The sequence below is a fragment of the Hemicordylus capensis genome, chromosome 3 (assembly GCF_027244095.1).
Source record: "Hemicordylus capensis ecotype Gifberg chromosome 3, rHemCap1.1.pri, whole genome shotgun sequence".
Classification (NCBI taxonomy): Eukaryota; Metazoa; Chordata; class Lepidosauria; order Squamata; family Cordylidae; genus Hemicordylus; species Hemicordylus capensis.
In genome coordinates this window covers 26,660,493-26,678,769 of record NC_069659.1, presented here as the reverse complement: position 1 = coordinate 26,678,769, position 18,277 = coordinate 26,660,493, and the positions used below count along the sequence as shown (strand labels likewise).

At 46.9% G+C, this 18,277-nt stretch overlaps 1 protein-coding gene across 1 annotated transcript; it reads right to left on the bottom strand.

Moving 5' to 3' along the window:
• Positions 1 to 472: 472 nt before the first annotated feature.
• Positions 473 to 8,243, bottom strand: LOC128351740 (vitelline membrane outer layer protein 1-like). The gene is made up of 3 exons (XM_053311526.1): positions 8,073 to 8,243; positions 7,243 to 7,337; positions 473 to 909 (listed from the first exon to the last, which is right to left on the bottom strand). Exons 1-3 carry the CDS (start codon positions 8,238 to 8,240, stop codon positions 705 to 707), a joined length of 468 nt encoding a protein of 155 aa, XP_053167501.1. The 5' UTR covers positions 8,241 to 8,243; the 3' UTR covers positions 473 to 704.
• Positions 8,244 to 18,277: the final 10,034 nt, after the last annotated feature.

The window sequence follows — 18,277 nt, the reverse complement described above, 5'->3', positions numbered from 1 at the left end:
AACCCACCCAAAAATGTTATATTCAGAATTAAGGAATTTAGAGTTTACGCACGCGTGCACACACACACACACACACACACACAAACACACCCCAAGATCCTCAGTTCAAGATTTTATTGTGGTTAAGATTCATGTCTAGAAAATCCAGCTGTGCTGCATGAAAGGAAAAGACATATTTTATTTTGCTTGTTTGTTTGTTTGATTTATATTCCGCCTGACTCTGAAGACTCTGGTTAACAAAAGTAAATACATTAAAGGCAAAATAAAATAAACATTAAAGCAATAATTTAAAACATTCACAGTTTACTAAAAGCCAAGCTAAAAAAGATGTCTTTTTCATTATATTTATTTTTATTTACCACATTTATATACCGCCCAAACCTGCATCTCTGGGTGTTTAACATAAAACAATTAAAATACATATAAAAAGTTAAAACAATTTAACAATTTAAAATCAATCACAAAATTAAAACCAACAAATTTTTAAGAGTCTTGAGGGCTCTTTTAAAGGCGAGTAAAGAAGTTGAAACATGAATGGCTAGAGGGAGTGCATGCCAGAACCCAGGAGCTACTAAAGAGAAGGCCTGCTCCTGAGTTGCCACCAGACAAATGGTTCAGCTACAGCAGAAAAACTTCACATCATTAAGTGCCGTGTCATCACCCTTGCCTTGAGAACCCTCTATTCTTGTCTGGATCCCACACATCTAACCAGAAAAGCACCAGTGACTCCATGGACCAAAACTGCCCCAACCAAGTCCGTTGCCCATCAGACCAATCCCATCATCACAAGTGAACTGGATGTTGTTGGCTGCTGTATCGTCACCTTTCCCTTGACGGCCTTCCACTCTCAGAGAAAAGGAAATCAGGTTGCCCTTGGGACAATATTGAATCCCTGTCCAGCTTCCCCACCTGATAAAGATAACAAAGACTGTAATAGCCCAAGAAACATATGCAATGCAGGTATTCAAATAGTGGTCATGCCTTATTTCTCAGAGTTTCACATTAAGGATACAATATGCCATAAGTGTTGCTGGGAAAGGAGCAAAGGAACACCTAGTATAGTTGTTGCTACAGAGAAGTGGCCAACCTCAAGGAGGATCACAAGTGGGTCAATACAGAGATAGACTATCCCACCAGTGGTCTCCAGCTTCTAATAACCAGAAGTGTACTGTCTTTACAAAATAACACAATGCTTTTGCTTTTTATATCCACTAGCCAGCGATAAATCTGCCTTCTCTTTTTTCAGTTAATAGTTGTTGTTGTTGTTTGCTGATGTCCTTTATCTGTTGTGAAACCGCCTGTTATAAATTGTTTTTATTGTTATAAATCTAACAATTAAAAAAAAAGAAATTTTGATGAAGCAACATGACTCCAGATTAGAGCAGAATGGTTTGCTTCTCCATCATCAGGTGAGTTCCTGTTGCAACCTTATCTAGCTAGAATTCAAAGCATAGGATGCTGCCTTATTCTGAGTCAGACCATTGGTTCATCTAGTTCAGAAGTGTCTACACTGAGTGGAAGCAGCTCTATATAGTTCTACAATGGAATCTTTTCCAAATGCAAAGGACTGAACTAAACCTGAGACTCTGCTAGCAAAGCATGTACAGTGTCTCAGAGCTACATGTAAATGAGCATACAGTAGGAGGCTGACTTCGATCAGCTCACACCATAGGTCCATCTGACTTAATGTCATCTACTCTGACTGGCAGTAGCCTCCCAGGGTTTCAGACGGATGTTGCTCAGCCCTACCTGGGAGCACAGACAGCTCCAAAACCCAGGAAGAACACAGGTTTTGATTGTGTGAATGACCTCATTGTTTCAGATTGTTTATTTTGACTACACTGACTTGGTTACCCAGAAGAAGGGTATTTTGGATGGAAATGTCAGCCCTAATAGATTTATCCTCATGCACTTTTGAGATTTCCTCTACTCTTCATGATTTGACTGGTGCCTTATCTTCTTTTTGTTTACTAGAAAGGTAATATTGAATTCATTTTGGAAATCAAAAGTTTCCAAATCTCTCTCTCTTTCTTTCTCTTTCTTTCTTTCTTTCTGCCCTGCCTTTCTACCAGAAGTAGTAAAGACTTCTTATTTATATTATGTAAAGCTTACATAATATAAATTAAGATATACTATTTATTTAACCTATTAATGATCGCTTTTAGACACAGCTCTCCTCCAGAACATACACATTGGAACAAAGGTTCCTGCTGCATGTTCCCAGAAGCTCGGTTCAGGCATTATGTTGAACATTCATACAAGTGTACAGTGTACATAGGTACAGATCTGTATACTGGTACAATTATTCAAACATGTGGAACACAAGTACAGCAGTACACTTCCCATATGTATCATGCAGTTGAGGGGCCTGTACCCAGGTCCCCTTCTAAAATGAACGCAGGTACAGTTGCACACACAAAATAATATTTATTTATTTTTACATTTATATCCTGCTTTTCTTCAAAGGAGTCCAGGGCAATATACATGGCTATGTTTATCCTCCCAATAACCCTGTGATAGAGGTTAGACTGAGAAAGAACTGACTGGCCCAGAGTCCTGAGTGAGGATTTGAGTCTGCATCACCCACGGGTTCAGGAACCCTTGGTAACAGCAGGGAATGAGGCATGGGTGACCTCACTGAGGCAGGAATTCTCAGAAAATTGGTTTCTGGGAATCCCCTGCTCCTCCAGAAGCCAGCCATGCTGCATCCCTTGCCAAGGGTTCCTTGATCCTCAGGAATGATCTTTTGATTTACTCTGGGAGGAGTGGGGGGGACAGGAAGAAAGGGGAACAGAGAAAATTGCTTCTACAAGCACTTTCTGGAAGATACCTTGTGATAATCAGAGGTATCATGCGTAACATCATAATGGTCAGAGTGCTACAGAACCATATGGATATCATTTAAGTTTCTATCTCTCCATATCATCATTATCAGGAAATAGAATTATCTCCCTAAATGCCTGCCTACAGGCAGTTATAGGCTGAATGAGGGATAATAAATTGAAGCTGAATCCAAGCAAGACGGAGGTGCTCATTGGGGGGGCAGTCATAACTTGGAGAATGGGATAGAATCTCCTGTTCTGGATAGGGTCACACTCCCCCAGAAAACACAGATACATAGTTTTGGAGTGTTTTTGGACCCTGGTCTCATCCTGGTGTCTCAGGTTGAGGCTATGGCCAGGAGCACTTTTTACCAGCTTCAACTGATATGACAGCTCCCCCCATCCCTTGAAGAGAATGACCTCAAAACAATGGTGCATCAGCTGATAACCTTCAGGCTAGACTACTGCAACTGTACATAGTTTGGAAACCTCAGTTAGTCAAAATGTGGCAGCCAGATGCATCTCCAGGGCAACTCAGAGGGTCCAGATAATTCCTGTTCTTAAATAATTTCATTGGCTGCTGATACGTTTCTGGATGCAGTATAAAGTGCTGGCTATCACCTTTAAAGGCCTGAATGGTTTAGACTCGAGTTATCTGAGATCTCCAACACGCAATAAGATAAATTAGAAGAGCTTCATCTTTGGGTGCCACCAGTTCATCTGGTGTCAACCTGGGATCGGGGCTTCTCAGTTGTTGCCCTTAGGTTGCAGAACACACTCCCCATGAGATAAGAGTCTTATCATATTTAGAGGCTTTCAAGAGAGTCATAAAGATCCATCTTTTTAGCCTGGATTTTAATAATATTTAATTAATAAATAACTATAAATAATATTTAATTAGTCAGAAGCCTTGCATGGAGGAAGACTTCCCAGAGATGGCTGCTGCCCGGTGGGTAAGTCTGTGCGGGATCAGGGCCAGGGGGAGTGAGTCAGCAGTTCCTGAGGACCATCTGCCCAGATTAGCCATCTTCCTCAGCTTATAAAAGGGCTGCTGCCTTGTTGGTGGCAGGCCCACCACTGGCGGGGTGACAACAATGGGAGTCACCCTTTTTGGGGAGTCACCTTAGGGGACAGTGATGGCCAGTAGGTATTATTTTGGCTTCTGTTGTATTTTGGTCCTGGGTGTTTCAGATGTGTCTTGGTTTGTCTGGGGATGGGGATACAGTGTGCATGTCCACTGACTATGGGGCGGCTATTCCGGTGATGGTGGTGGGGGAATAAAAGAAGTAAAGTTGGCAGGTCAGTGAGTCATTACAGGAGAAGGGAAGTCAGAAATCTATTAGTTGTTTCCCCTTCTGGCTGTCCTGCCAGCTCTTTGACTTTGCGGAGCAGCACCAACCTCCCACAGACTCTCACCTTGTCATGCCAGGTCTGTCCAGAATAAGTCGGAAACTGTCAATGATTTGATTTTGGATGAAGGGGCAGACCTGGTATGTATTACAGAGACTTGGTTGGGGGAGGTTGGTGGCCCAGTCTGGTCCCAGCTTCTCCCTCCAGGGTACTCTGTTGAGGAGCAGGTGCAAGGACATGGGTGGGGATGTGGAGTGGCTGTGGTCTATAAAAATAACCTGTCCCTGACTAGGATCTCTGTTGAAGTGTCTGACTAGATTGAATGTGTGTACCTAAATTTTGGGACCAGGGATAGACTTGGACTTCTGTTGGTGTACCGTTCGCCCTGCTGCCCAATGGAGTCCCTGACGGACTTGGTCCCGGGTTTGGCATTGGAGTCCCCCATGCTTGTGGTGCTAGGGGACTTCAATGTCCACTTTGGGACCAATTTGTCTGGGGCAGCTAAGGAATTCATAGCGGCCATGATGACTATGGACAAGGGGTCTCAGGAGGACCAACACATGTTGCTGATCACATGCTTGATCTGGACTTTCACTCTGATAAGGGTGGTGTTCTGTAGGTGGAGACTCCTGTGATTTCCCCATTGTCATAGACAGACCACCATCTAGTTAAGGTTGGACTCACAGTCACACCCCACCTTTGCAGGGGAGAGGGGCCCATTAGAATGGTCCGCTCGAGAAGGTTACTGGATCTAATAGGATTGCAAGAAGCCTTGGAGGGATTTACTGTTGGCTCTGCAGGTGATCCTGTTGATGCCCCGGTGGAGAATTGGAACAATAAACTCACCAGGACAGTGGATATGACTGCTCCTAAGTGTCCTCTCTGACCTGCTTCAAAATTGGCCCCTTCGTATACAGAAGAACTATGGGGGCTGAAGTGGCAAGATAGATGACTAGAGCACAAGTGGAAGAAGACTCAACTCGAATTCAACAGATTACAACATAGAGCACATTTGAAGATTTATGCTCTGTCAATATGGGCAGCAAAGAAGAGATGCTTTTCAGCCTGTGTTGTTTATTATTATTTCTTGTTTACACAGTCAGACAGGTGCTATTGACTGGTTTGTTTTATCCAGACATCAAGTCCTTCCCAAGGACCTGGGATGGCTGAATTTTATTATCCATGTTGTTGCTGTTATTATAGATATCGTCGCAGAATATAGGCTGTTCCCAGTAAAGTTGCTTTTTGTAATTAGCTGATGGTGATTTCTGTGGCTCCTATGGTGTTGAGGTGCTCTTCAAGTTGTTTTGGAATTGCACCTAAGGCACCAATTACCACTGGGATTATTTTGGTCTTTTTCTGCCACAGCCTTTCAATTTCAATTTGTAGATCTATGTATTTGGTGATTTTTTTCTATTTCTTTTTCTTCTATTCTGCTATCTCCTGGTATTGCTATGTTGATTATTTTGACTTGTTTTTCTTTCTTCTCGACTACAGTTATATCTGGTGTGTTGTATATTGACTACCATTATATCTGGTGGCAGATGTTTGTCTGTTTGTAGTCGGAAGTCCCATAATATTTTTGCATCTTCATTTTCTACAACTTTTTCAATTTTATGGTCCCACCAATTTTTGGCTACAGGTAGCTTGCATTTTTTGCAGATGTTCCAGTGTATCATCCCTGCTACCTTGTCATGCTTTTGTTTGTAGTCAGTCTGTGCAATCTTTTTACAATAGTTGTTGTTATTATTATTATTATTTTACTTTTATATCCCGCTCTTCCTCCAAGAAGCCCAGAGCGATGTACTACATACTTGAGTTTCTCCTCACAACAACCCTGTGAAGTAAGTTAGGCTGAGAGAGAAGTGACTGGCCCATAGTCACCCAGCTAGTATCATGGCTGAATGGGGATTTGAACTTGGGTCTCCCTGGTCCTAGTCCAGCACTCTAACCACTACACCACACTGGCTCCATGCTGGCACCATGCTGGCTATGCATGTTCATGTCCATCAGAGTTGTTCAGGGCTGTGAGAGGGTAAGTGCCCCTCCTCCCTTGAACCATAACTTGGAACCATCTATTACCTGCTATGACATATTTATTGAGTTTTTGTGGATAAAATGTCTCGTATTCGGACCAAAATTGGTCCCTTTTGAACCTCATATTGGACCTTTTGGACCTCTTGGTGGCTTTTGATACTATTGACCATAGTATCCTTCTCGAGCACCTGAGGGGTTTGGAAGGCACTGCTTTGCAGTGGTTCCACTCCTACCTCATGGGCAGTTTCCAGATGGTGTCCCTCATGAACTGTTGTTCTTCAAAATCTGAATGGTGTGGTGTCCCTCCTGGCTCTGTATTGTCTCTGATGTTGTTTAACATCTACATGAAACCACTGGGAGAGATCATCAGGAGATTTGGTGCAGGGTTTTATCAGTATGCTGATGACACCCAAATCTTTTTCTCCACGTCTCCATCATCAGGAGATGGAATAACCTCCCTAAATGCCTGCCTGGAGTTGGTGATGGGCTGGATGAGAAATAACAAACTGAGACTGAATCCAGATAAGACGGAGGTACTTATTGTGGAGGGTTTGGAGATGATTTTGATCTGCCAGTTCTGAATGAGGTCACACTTCTATAGATAATAGCGGATATATAAATCATCTATCATCTATTATGAGCACAGATAATCTATTATGTCTAGTTTAGTCTGAGGAGACAGACTCTGACGTTATCATTTGCTGATGCTGATTTAACTGAGTGTAAAAGATTTCACCTTAAGTGGCGCAGCAGGGAAATGATTGACTAACAAGCAGATGGTTGCCAGTTTGAATCCCCACTGGTCCTATATCAGGCAGCAGCGATATAGGAAGATGCTGAAAAGCATCATCTCATATTGCACTGGAGGCAATAGTAAACCTCTCCTGTATTCTACCAAAGAAAACCACAAGGCTCTGTGGGCACCAGGGAGAATAAAATCAACTTGACGGCACACTTTACACTTTAAAGGTTTTCAACTAGCCCTTTCTAAGCAACATAGTTAAGGAGGAAGAGAATGTAAAAATACACTCACGGTCCAACTAAAGACTCAATTACTCCACCTGTAGTGCAGTACAGACGGATACCATTCAGGGCTGTATCATCTCCACGACCTTGGCTTGGCTCTACCTGGTGAAGAATGGAGAAAGAGACTATAATAAAGTTGCAGATAATTCCAGACTTGCAATGCCACCTGCATTTCTACACAAGAAAGGCATGCTGTTCTCAGTGAGAATTACCAATGCACACAGCCTTACAGACTGAAATGGATAGTATTTGACTACATCAAATTCAATTCAAATTCAGATGTTTATTCCCAGTCCACAGACCTTCAAATTCCAAACAGACAATGAGATCTGTTAGCTCTCCTCAAGTGCAGCTAGCAGCAGACAGCAACATTTAGTTATGCCTAGAGATACGCATTCCAGTTCTCACCAAAAGATGCATTCAGCCTATTAAATGGGACTCAGATTGATGAGACCAAAACTGATAAGAGGAGAATTTCAGTATCACCTTTTGGCCCACCATCTCTCTCTCTTTCTCACTCTTTCTGGGTTCCAAATTTACCATAAACTCACCTGGCCTGGTCTCCAATAGCTTAGGGGGTGTTAAATGGCAGTGTTGGGGTCAAATTCGAAGGGAGCATAACATGGAACATTACATTCCTTTGAACATTTATTTACACTGGCTGATATCCAACTTTAGTGAGAGTCCTTCCCTGACATACCCTTTCCCCACCTCCCTCTTTGAGTTCTAGAACAATTTTCTGTGGAGTGTTCGGAAAGCAAAGAGAGAAGACCATTTAAAGGTAGCTGACTGTAAAAGCAACTTGGCATCGGGGTGCCGGAATACCAGGAGACTTACCTTCAGTGAGAAACCATGTGCATGACCTGAGGGACACATCTGGACAGACCCCCATGTACACCATGGTCCTCCATTTGGCACTGTGAGAATGGAATTATAATCCCGAGCTTCTACAATGCAGAGGCAGCAGGAGAGGATGAAGGACACTGCCCTGATGGAGAGGTCCATGGGAGGCAATCTGCTCTGGGTTTAGCTGCAGGAGCATAGGAGAGAATAAAACTGCTGTGAGAATTTATATCCTAAGACCTTGCCTGACCTTGCTCCTTTGTAATGCCAGGTCAGTTCAAAACAAAACCGAAATTGTTCATGATTTGATCATGGACGAGGGAGCTGACCTGGCATGTATAACTGAGACTTGGTTGGGGGAAGCGAGTGGCCCAGTATGGGCTCAGCTTCTCCCCCCAGGTTACTCTGTTGTGGAGCAGGTTAGGGGAAGTTGGTGGGGGGTGGAGTGGCTGAGGTCTATAAAAATACTATCTCCCTTACCAGGGCCCCTGTGAGACAGTTGACCTATATTGAGTGTGTATTCTTGAGGCTGGGGATAGATTGGGGATTCGGTTGGTGTACCGTTCACCCCGCTGCCCAACTGACTCCCTAACTGAGCTGACTGAGCTGGTTGCGGAGTTGGAGTTGGAGTCCCCCAGGCTATTGGTGCTGGGGGACTTCAATATCCACTTTGGGACTGGCTTGTCTGGTGCGGCTCAGGAGTTCATAGCGGCCATGACAACTAAAACTTCAAAAAATCCCCCAAAATCGGCCATGAGCCGAATCACCCGAATTTTTCAGCTGCGAAATTCAGGTGATTTGGCTCGGCCCCCCCAAATATCGGGGGACATCAGGGGTGATTCGGTTCGGCCCCGAATCACCAGAAATTGCTCATTTCGGGCACAGATCGATCTGTGCCCGAAATTTTTTGCACATCCCTAGAGCAGACCCACTCAGGAGTGGGCCCGCTCCATGCCTGTGGTGCTTCTCACTGGCCAGCCCTCCAAATACTTACCCCATCCTCCTGTCTCTAATCCAGCAAAGTAGTTGCTCAGCAACAGTTGTGCTAACATGTCTTGTCCCTTCTCGGCCTGTCAAATGGCAAAGTCACAAAGGGTATACACCAATCATATTAGCCCTCTGACCCTTGTCCCCTCCCCACTTCCTGGCAATCAGGAGAGAAAGGGGGTGGGATGGCAAGATGGGCACTATGTGCTTTGTTCTGTGAAAGTGAAGCAATCAAGATGTATATTTACAGGGACATGCACTCAAGGTGGAAGCAGAAGCAGGGCAACCACATTAGAGTGCTGGCATGGCAACGTATGGCAGGTATTACTAAGAGAGCCTGTTTGGGGGCTCCAAGGAGCACCCCTATTCCTGCTTTGGAGCTGGGGGCTTGTCGTCTTCAATCTTGCTGCTCAGATTGCACGGGACTGTGATATCTCCGTTTGGTTTGCATGAGCTACCATGTAGATGGACCACTACCTGGTTAAGGTTGGTCTCACAGCCGCAATCCACCCCTGCACAGGTGGTGGACCTATTAGGATGGTCCGTCCAAAATGTCTGCTGGACCCAGTGGGATTTCAAAAGGCCTTGGAGGATTTTGACGTTGGTGCAGCCGGTGATTCTGTCGATACCCTGGTGGGAACCTGGAACAGGGAACTCAACAGGACAGTAGACACGATTGCTCCCAAGCGTCCCTTCCAACCTGATAAAAAATGGCCCCTTGGTATACTGAGGGGCTGCGGGGGCTGAAGCGGTTGGGTAGGCGACGAGTGCAAGTGGAGGAGAATTCGGTTTGAATCTGACAGGATTCAGCATGTGACCCATTTGAAGGCTTATGCGTTGGCAGTGCGTGCAGCAAAAAAGATATTCTGTTCTGCGCGCATTGCAGCTGCAGGTTCACGCTCGGCGGAGCTATCTCGGGTTGTGAGGAGTTTGGTTTCTGCTCCTTCTACTTCCAATCAGTCCCCAGAGTTGCTCTGCTGTGATGCCTTTAATGGGTTCTTTGCGAATAAGATCTCCTGTATTCAGGCTGACTTGGACTCCACTATTTCTGCAAGATCTATGGAGGAGGTGTCCAGCACACCCTCTTGCAGTATTAGATTGGATCAGTTTCAATCTGTGAGTCCTGAGGATGTGGACAAGCTGCTTGGGGCGGTGCGGCCTACCACCTGTTCTCTGGATCCTTGCCTGACTTGGCTGCTTCTATCTAGCAGGGAGATTGTTGGAGGTGGCCTACTTAATATAGTAAATGCATCGCTGAGGGAGGGTAGAGTGCCCCCCTGCCTGAAGGAGGCAATGGTTAGACCATTCTTAAAGAAGCCTTCCCTGGACTGCTTAGAGATGGACAGTTACAGGCCAATCTCCCTTGGCTGGGCAAGGTGATTGAGAGGGTGGTGGCCGACCAGCTCCAGGCAGTCTTGGAGGAAACTGATTATCTAGACCCATTTCAAACTGGCTTTAGGGCTGGCTATGGGGTTGAGACAGCCTTGGTCAGCCTGATGGATGACCTTTATTGGGGAATCAACAGAGGGAGTGTGACTCTGCTGGTTCTTCTGGATCTCTTGGCGGCGTTCGATACCATCGACCATGGTATCCTTCTGGATCGCCTGGGGGAGTTGGGGATAGGGGGCACTGCTTTGCATTGGTTCCATTCCTATCTCTCGGGTAGATTCCAGATATTGGAGCTTGGTGACAGTTGCTCCTCAAATCAGGAACTGTTATATGGAGTCCCTCAGGGCTCCATTCTGTCACCAATGCTTTTTAACATCTACATGAAACCGCTGGGTGAGGTCATCAGGAGGTTTGGTGCTGGATGTTATCAGTATGCTGATGACACTCAAATCTACTTCTCCTTTTCATCTTCAGGAATTGGCACTCATTCTCTAAATGCCTGCCTACAGGCCATAATGGGCTGGATAAGGGATAACAAATTGAAGCTGAATCCAAGCAAGATGGAGGTGCTCATTGTGGGGGCTCAGAATGTGAGGGGTGAGTTAGATCTTCCTGTGTTGGATGGGGTTACACTCCCCCTGAAGGAGAAGGTGTGCAGCTTGGAAGTACTCCTGGACCCAGGCCTCACCCTGGTATCTCAGGTGGAGACCATTGCCAGGAGTACTTTCTATCAGCTTCAACTGATTCGACAGCTGCGCCCATTCCTCGAAGAGGATGACCTCAAAACAGTGGTGCATCAGCTGGTAACCTCCCGGCTTGACTTTTGCAATGCACTCTACGTGGGGCTGCCTTTGTAAGTAGTCCGGAAACCTCAGTTAGTTCAGAATGCGGCGGTCAGATTGGTCTCTGGGGCAACTCGGAGAGACCATATGATGTCTGTTTTGAAACAGTTACACTGGCCGCCTTGATGTTTCCAGGCAAAATAGAAAGTGCTGGTTATTACCTTTAAAGCTCTGAACGGCTTGGGTCCGAGATATCTTAGAGAGCGCCTTCTTTTACATGATCCCCACCGCACGTTAAGGTCATCTGGGGAGGTCCATCTCCAGTTACTACCTGGTCATTTGGTGGCTACTCAGAGGCGGGCCTTCTCTGTAGCTGCTCCTGGGCTGTGGAATGCACTCCCAGCAGAAATTCGTAATCTTAATTCTTTACTGTCTTTCAAGAGAGCCCTTAAAACTCATCTGTTGGGCCTGGCCTTTCAGGGTTTTTAATTAGTTTTAATTGTTTTAATGTTAACCTGGCTTTCAGGGTTTTAATTGTTTTGATAGTTTAATTGTTTTTTAAGATGTTTTTAAATTGGTGTTTATATTCGTATTTCTGTTTTAATTGTTTTTAATGATTTCTGTTTTTTAATTGTAAACAGCCCTGAGCCAGCTTGGAAGGGCAGTATAAAAATCGAATGAATAAATAAATAAATAAATGCAACATTGCTGTTGCCTGGCCTAGACACCCCTGCATCTGCTGACCTGTCCCTGTCCCTCTGTGTTCTGCAGTTTTTTTCTCAGGTCACGTATGCAGCACAACACCAGACCTGAATTGCTTCCACACTATCAGTGTTGTTGGACTTGCCATCTTTAAATAAATAAATAAATAAACAAACAAATAAATAAATAAAATAATGAGCTAGCTCATAGGGCATGTCACTTGGCATGTAGACTGGTAAACGATGGATCTCAGGTCAAGTTTAACCCGAGACTAAGCGTGACTATCCCTGCGCCCACTCCCTTGATTGCTCTGCTAACAAGCATGTTAATGACTGGCTCAGTGCACAGCAAGCTTGCTTGTTAAAAATCCTAGTCACTCCCAAGGCGTTCTAAAAAAACTTTCACCCTGTACTGAAAGGAAGCATAACAATGTATTCTTTGCCCTCTCCCTTTTATCTACCTTTTCAGAAAGGTGTGGACAGCATGTCACCTCAGGGCAAAATGCTGGCTATTTCTAGTCAAGACACAATCAATAAGTGTATCTCTTCCTCAGATTCACCAGCTGTGTGTCATCGCGTCTTGGCATGGGCACCTCCATCTTGCCTTACCTGGACTTTTGCTACTGTCCTACTTGTCACCTCCAGACCAGCTCTTTTTCCTAGCCTGGTCCACACAGCACTCTTGGCTGTGAAATCCTGGTCTCCCAAGATCAGATCCCCTTTGGGTTTTGCCTGGTTCCTGAACCCCTGTCTGGTCCCTGGGTTCCCGTTTCTGCCTGTCATGGAGGAGAAAGCAACCCTGGCACTGGCTGAGCTTCAAGGGTCCAAAGACACCAATGGACACACTTAGGTAGTATCTAGTATCTCTCAAGCTTCTCACTCCCCTCCTTTCTTGCTCCTTCTAAAATCCAAAGCTCTTATCTCTAAAGACTATTTCTCTGGTCAGCATTGAGTGGACTAATTCGAAACTCAAGCCAAATTGCCTCTTTGTGAGCTTTAACCTAGTCCTTTTAACTTGTTAGTCTTGTTAGTTTTTCAGTTAATATTGTATTGCTCATTAATCATTATTTCTTTTCATGTACCCCTAAATCCTAAAATAAACATGATTCTATTTTTGTACTTCAACCTCTCTGTTCAGTTCTTTCCAAGATCGAAGCTTTGAGCAAATTTATTCTGAGGTGGACTGCTCCATTCAAGCTTGTTAGATCCCCACACTAGCCTAAAACATTGCCAGGGGCATTTGCCAATTCCCCAGGAGCAGTTCCATTAACACAGGGCAGTAATACACGGGGTAGGGTTTAAAGGTCAGCTGCAAAAACGAATTCTTGAATGGCGCTGCTCTATTTTTTGCACAGTGATGCTGAGGAAAGGGCCCCAGCCCCTTCCACTTGGAGAAAAGTGTGCAGTCCCTAGGTTTACTCATGAGAATGGCTGGGCAGCGGGATCAGCATTGCCCCAGTGAAAGGAATGATTCCTCATCTATGATAATGATGGATGCTGTTCCTAATTCGACTACTAACTCAAGAAAGTGTAAGGACATGAGTATTACCCTTCACAACTCATGTAAAGAACTGTCTGTGGGGATGGGGGTAGGTGTTGAGCTGAATCGCTAATAATGTGCAATGACATCCCTTCCAAGGATGTACACAGAACCGGTGTGGGGACGCTTGAAGGTGGGGAGATGACTTTAAGGTAGGGATGTGCAAAACATTTTGGGCACAGATTGATCTGTGCCCGAAACGAGCAATTTTGAGTGACTTGGTGCCAAGCCAAATCACCCCCAATGTTTCCCGATATTTTTCAGGGCCAATCCGAATCACCCCTGTTCGGGTCCCGAAAAATTCGGGTGATTCGGACCTCCATTTTGGTGCCAGCAGCCTCCATTTTGGTGTCAGCAGCCTTCTTCTTCCCCCTCCATTTTCGGAATGAATTTCCCGCCTTTTTGCCTCCATTGATTTCAATGCAGAAATTGCTTCCCATTCACCTTAATTGAAAAGTTCCTACCAGCAGAGAAATGACCATATAGGATGTTGATTAGTAAATCACACCCTCCCATTGGCCAGGTGGAGGTGGAGGAAAGGTCAAGGGTGGGGGCGAATTTTGGAGGGCTTTGCAGGAGGGTATTTAAGGGGCCACCAGTAGCCATTTTCTTCCTTTCTGCTGCCTTGTGTGGGAGAAGAGAGAGCTCTGTTGCCCTGCTTACTCAGCCTTGCCTCCATTTTGCTTCGTGATTTGTGTGGGTGCTATTGTTCAGCATTTACGCCATTGCTCTGCCTTGCCGGTTGCCTGCCTTTCCTGCTTGATTTCAGCATTTTTTTTAAGAAAAAGAGAAGAGGGGGAGATTTTTTTTTTTTGAAAACACCTCTGCCTTGCAAGCCTTGTCTTTTCTATCCTCTTTCTGAGAAGAAGAGAAGAGGAGAAGAATATTTTTTAAAAAGAAAAGAACCTCTGCCTTGCAAACCTCTGGTTTTTTCATTCTTTTTTTGAGAGAAAAGAGAAGAGGAGGAGTAGATTCCCCCCCCCAGCCTTTCCAGCCTACCCTTTTTCATCTCTTTTTCGAGGGGAAAAAACCTCTGGCAAGGCCTTCTCTTTTTCATCCTTTTGTTGGGAACAAGAGAAGAGGAATAGAATTTTTTTTAAATAACATCTTCCTGGCTGCAATGCCAGCCTGCAGCCCTTGGTAGAAAAGGAGGGTTTCCCCCCCCTCCTTTTAAAATCCCCCCCCCCTGCTTTTTTGCAAATTCTTCCTGCTGTGGAGAGAAAATCATTCATCTTCATCACTGCGCCTGTCCCTGCCTGCCTGCCTGCCTGTCTGCACTCCAGGCCCTGTGCCATCCTCCTGTGACCCTCACAGGTGGACTACAGAGACCCAGCGTTGGAGAAGACTTCTGCTAAGTGAGAGTGACCCAGACATTTATATTTCACACACACACACGCACACACACCACACACCATCACACACACACACACACATCACACACGGCTTTCTAATCTGTAGTCTCCCTTGAATTGTGTAGGGTGTATATTATTTTATCCCTGTTTGGAGGGAGGTTAAGGTTTTGGGGAGTTTAACTGTTCTCTAAAAGTTTGGTGAAAATTGGAAGATTGGGTTTAAATAAATAGGGTTCCTTCAGTGTGTATAGCCTCAGAGTCTATAGGCTGGATCCCCATTAGCTAGCTACTAGTAGCTGGTGGTTCAACTGTAGAGTAGACTGGAAGCGTAGCCTAGTAGTGTTTTAATAATTCTTTTCTCCCCTCTCAAGCAATTCTTTTTTAAAGAGGAAAGGAGCCTGGGCCTGTCCTGGTCCTTGCGCTAATAAAGGGTAGCATATTATTAAGCTGTCTCAGCACTGCCGCTTTTGTGTTGCTGCTTTTTCAAAAATATTGTAAGCCCCTAGGCCCTAGCCTGCCCAGTGCCCCCCACCCAGTCATTTCTTTGCCCAGCCTTAGTGAGTTGAAACACACATTGTTTGATTGATTTGTGTCTGTGTGTGTGCAATTCAGTTACTTTTTTCATCTTCTGTGCCTGTGATATTGACAGACATAATTAGATTTTGATACATTTTTGTAACTGGAACTTCCATTCCAAGGACCACAGTCAGAGAATAACTTTCCCTGTTGGTGAGGGCACTGTGCCAGCCTTAAAGAACTCCTCCACACACTGCCCTGCGCCAGTGCACAGCAGCTAAGCTAAGATTTTTATATTTATTGTTCTGCGGCACAGCCTGCTTCTGTTGTATCACACACACATCTAACTCCCAGTCCCAGTCCCTCTGTGTGATACATTACGCGGCAACTTCTGAGATCTTGCTAGCCACAGCATTTGTGCCAACAAGCCTTAAGCAAGGAGGCACTCCACAAGTCACCCCAGCACAGCACCCCCTGTTTCTGGCCCTCTGAGTAGGAGTGTGCACGGAACCGCCACACTGCGGTCCGGCACTGGGGTGGGGGTCGCTTTAAGAGTGGCGGGAGGGTTTACTTACCCCTCCCGCCGCTTTCTCCCTCAGGCGCCGTAAATAGTAGAGTAATTGGGGTGGCAGGATCGCTCCCCGCCGCCCCTTCCCCGCTGCTCCTCTGAAAAGCTGCAGCTCCCAGTAATGCATTGCGCATGTGCACATCAGTGATGTGACGCGTGCGCACGATGTGCACGCACAATGCATTACTGGGAGCTGGAGCTTTTCAGAGGAGCAGTGGGGAAGGGGCAGTGGGGAGCGATCCTGCCGCCCCAATTACTCTACTATTTACGGTGCCTGAGGGAGAAAGCAGCGGGAGGGGTAAGTTAACCCTTCCGCCGCTCTTAAAGCAACCCCCCACCCCCAATCTGGACTACCAAGGACTGGACTGGACCCGTCCGGAGGCCTTTTCAATGGGGTCCAGACTGGTCCGGACCAGTACGGGCCCACCCCTACCTCTGAGTCTACCTGCCCCCTGAGACAACTACACCCCCCCTTCTTTACGTTTTAAAAAGAAGCCCCAAACGATGGCTGGGAGGGCTGGTAGAAATGCAGGAAGAGGGAGGGCGCAAGGAAGGGGGAGACTTTTCTTCACTGCTGGTTGTGGCAGGGGGTGGCCAGAGGGGCCTACTCCCCAAGTCACCCCCGGCCCTGCTTCGGTGCGCAGGCTAGACTTCTTGAGTCAGCCTGGCCCTATGCCAGGGCCTGCGGCCGGGCAGAATTTAGGGGGGAGGGCTCCCAGATTGCCAGGGAAGAAGATCTTCCTGTGGCAGCTGAGGAGGTGGTGCTGGTGGAGGAGGTTGGCAGTCCAGCCAGATCCACCTCGCTGACCTCCCAAACAGTCACTGTGAGGGGTGGGGGCCCCAGGCTTGCATCTGAGGAGGCTCAGGAGGAGGGAAGATCTCCTGTCCCTGGGCCTTCCCAGGCCAGCTCTGAGGGCAGCGGCGGTGGTATGCCCGAGAAGGAACCAGCAAAGCTGCCACCAACCAAGCGACCTCGTGTCGCAGGGGAGTCTTGGTGATCCCAGCCATGGTGATCCCAGCCATGCTGAGTGCACCCACTGCAAGCCACTGGTCAGCAGAGGAAGGGACCATATGCACTTCACTACCTCGGGTCTGTGGTCGCACATGCGCCGGCGGCACCCAGGTGTGGAGACCTCTGCTGGCACTGGCAGTAGGCCCAGTGCCTCAACTAGCAGAAGCAGTATTAGTGACAGCAGCAGCAAGCGGCCAGCGGCTCCTGCTCACAGGGAGGAAAAACTGACCAATCGTCAACAGTGGTTGCAATCTCTTGGAAAGCGGTCTGATTGGCCAAAACCTCATCTCGTGACTCGGGCCATTGCTGAGATGATCCCTGATAGCCCATGATGTCCCTGAAAGCCCATTGGTGGGGGCATGGGGGTGAGGGAACATCTGACTCTGATGGTGCTGTATCCAGCTCCTCCCATGCATGCACACCTTCTTGGGCAGTGTTGCATGTGGAGGCGATGGATACAGGCCACACGTCAGATGAGTTGGCTGCCATCATGGACCGACAGGTGTGGGGGTGGCTGGCTGGGGAGCCAACCCTCCACCGAGGCTTCATGGTGATGGACAATGCAGCTAACATCACCAAGGCAGCTAGGTAGGTTTATGGTGTGAGCATCGCTTGCGCTGCACACACCTTGAACCTGGTGGTGCAGGATGCTCTTGGGCTCAAGGAGGTGTCGAAGCCCAGGCAGCGTGTGCAGAGTCTTAGTTCAGCTCAGGATCCTGCTGCTCCTGTGGCCGCTATTTTGGAGCGTTGCCGCAAGTTAGTGGGCCACTTCCACCGGACTGAAAAGGCAAAGCACCAGCTCAAGGCCAGGCAGACTGAGCTGGGCCTACCAGAACACCTAATCCCCCAGGATGTTCCTACCTGGTGGAACTCGACTTTTCTCTTGCTCCGGCGCATGAATGAGCAAGAGGGAGCTCTCAACAGCCAGGGGACACGTGGTTGCTTGGAAATGTGCAAGCTGCTCTATGATGACTGGCAGATCATTTCTGAGCTGGTCTTAGTACTCCAGCCGTTCTATTCTGCAACGAGCAACTTGTGTACTCAGACAGCCACGCTGAGCCAGGCTTTGCCCTCTGCTCTTCTCCTGGAGAAGGCAATGAGTGATCTCCAGACCACTCTGACCACTGGGGTTGCGATTGCCCTGGAAAGTCGGTTGAGGACTGGGGTAGTTGAGCGGCCCAAGAGACCCTTGGGTGCATCTGCATGGCATGTCCTGGCATGCATCTGCGACTCAGGGATGAAGGGCAACACTGTGCCTCCTGGCGAGCTGCCCAAGTGGAGGGGCCTCCTGGTCAAACACGTGAAGCGTGAAGAGGATAGGAGGCTAGGGCTAGGTGATGCAGCAGACGGCC

Coding starts and splice junctions, on each gene's coding strand:
- LOC128351740 (XM_053311526.1), bottom strand. CDS start 8,240: ATGGACCTCTCCATCAGGGCAGTGTCCTTCATCCTCTCCTGCTGCCTC. Junction 7,338..8,072: donor CACATGGTTTCTCACTGAAG/GTAAGTCTCCTG, acceptor ATTCTTCACCAG/GTAGAGCCAAGCCAAGGTCG. Junction 910..7,242: donor ATTGAGTCTTTAGTTGGACC/GTGAGTGTATTT, acceptor TATCTTTATCAG/GTGGGGAAGCTGGACAGGGA.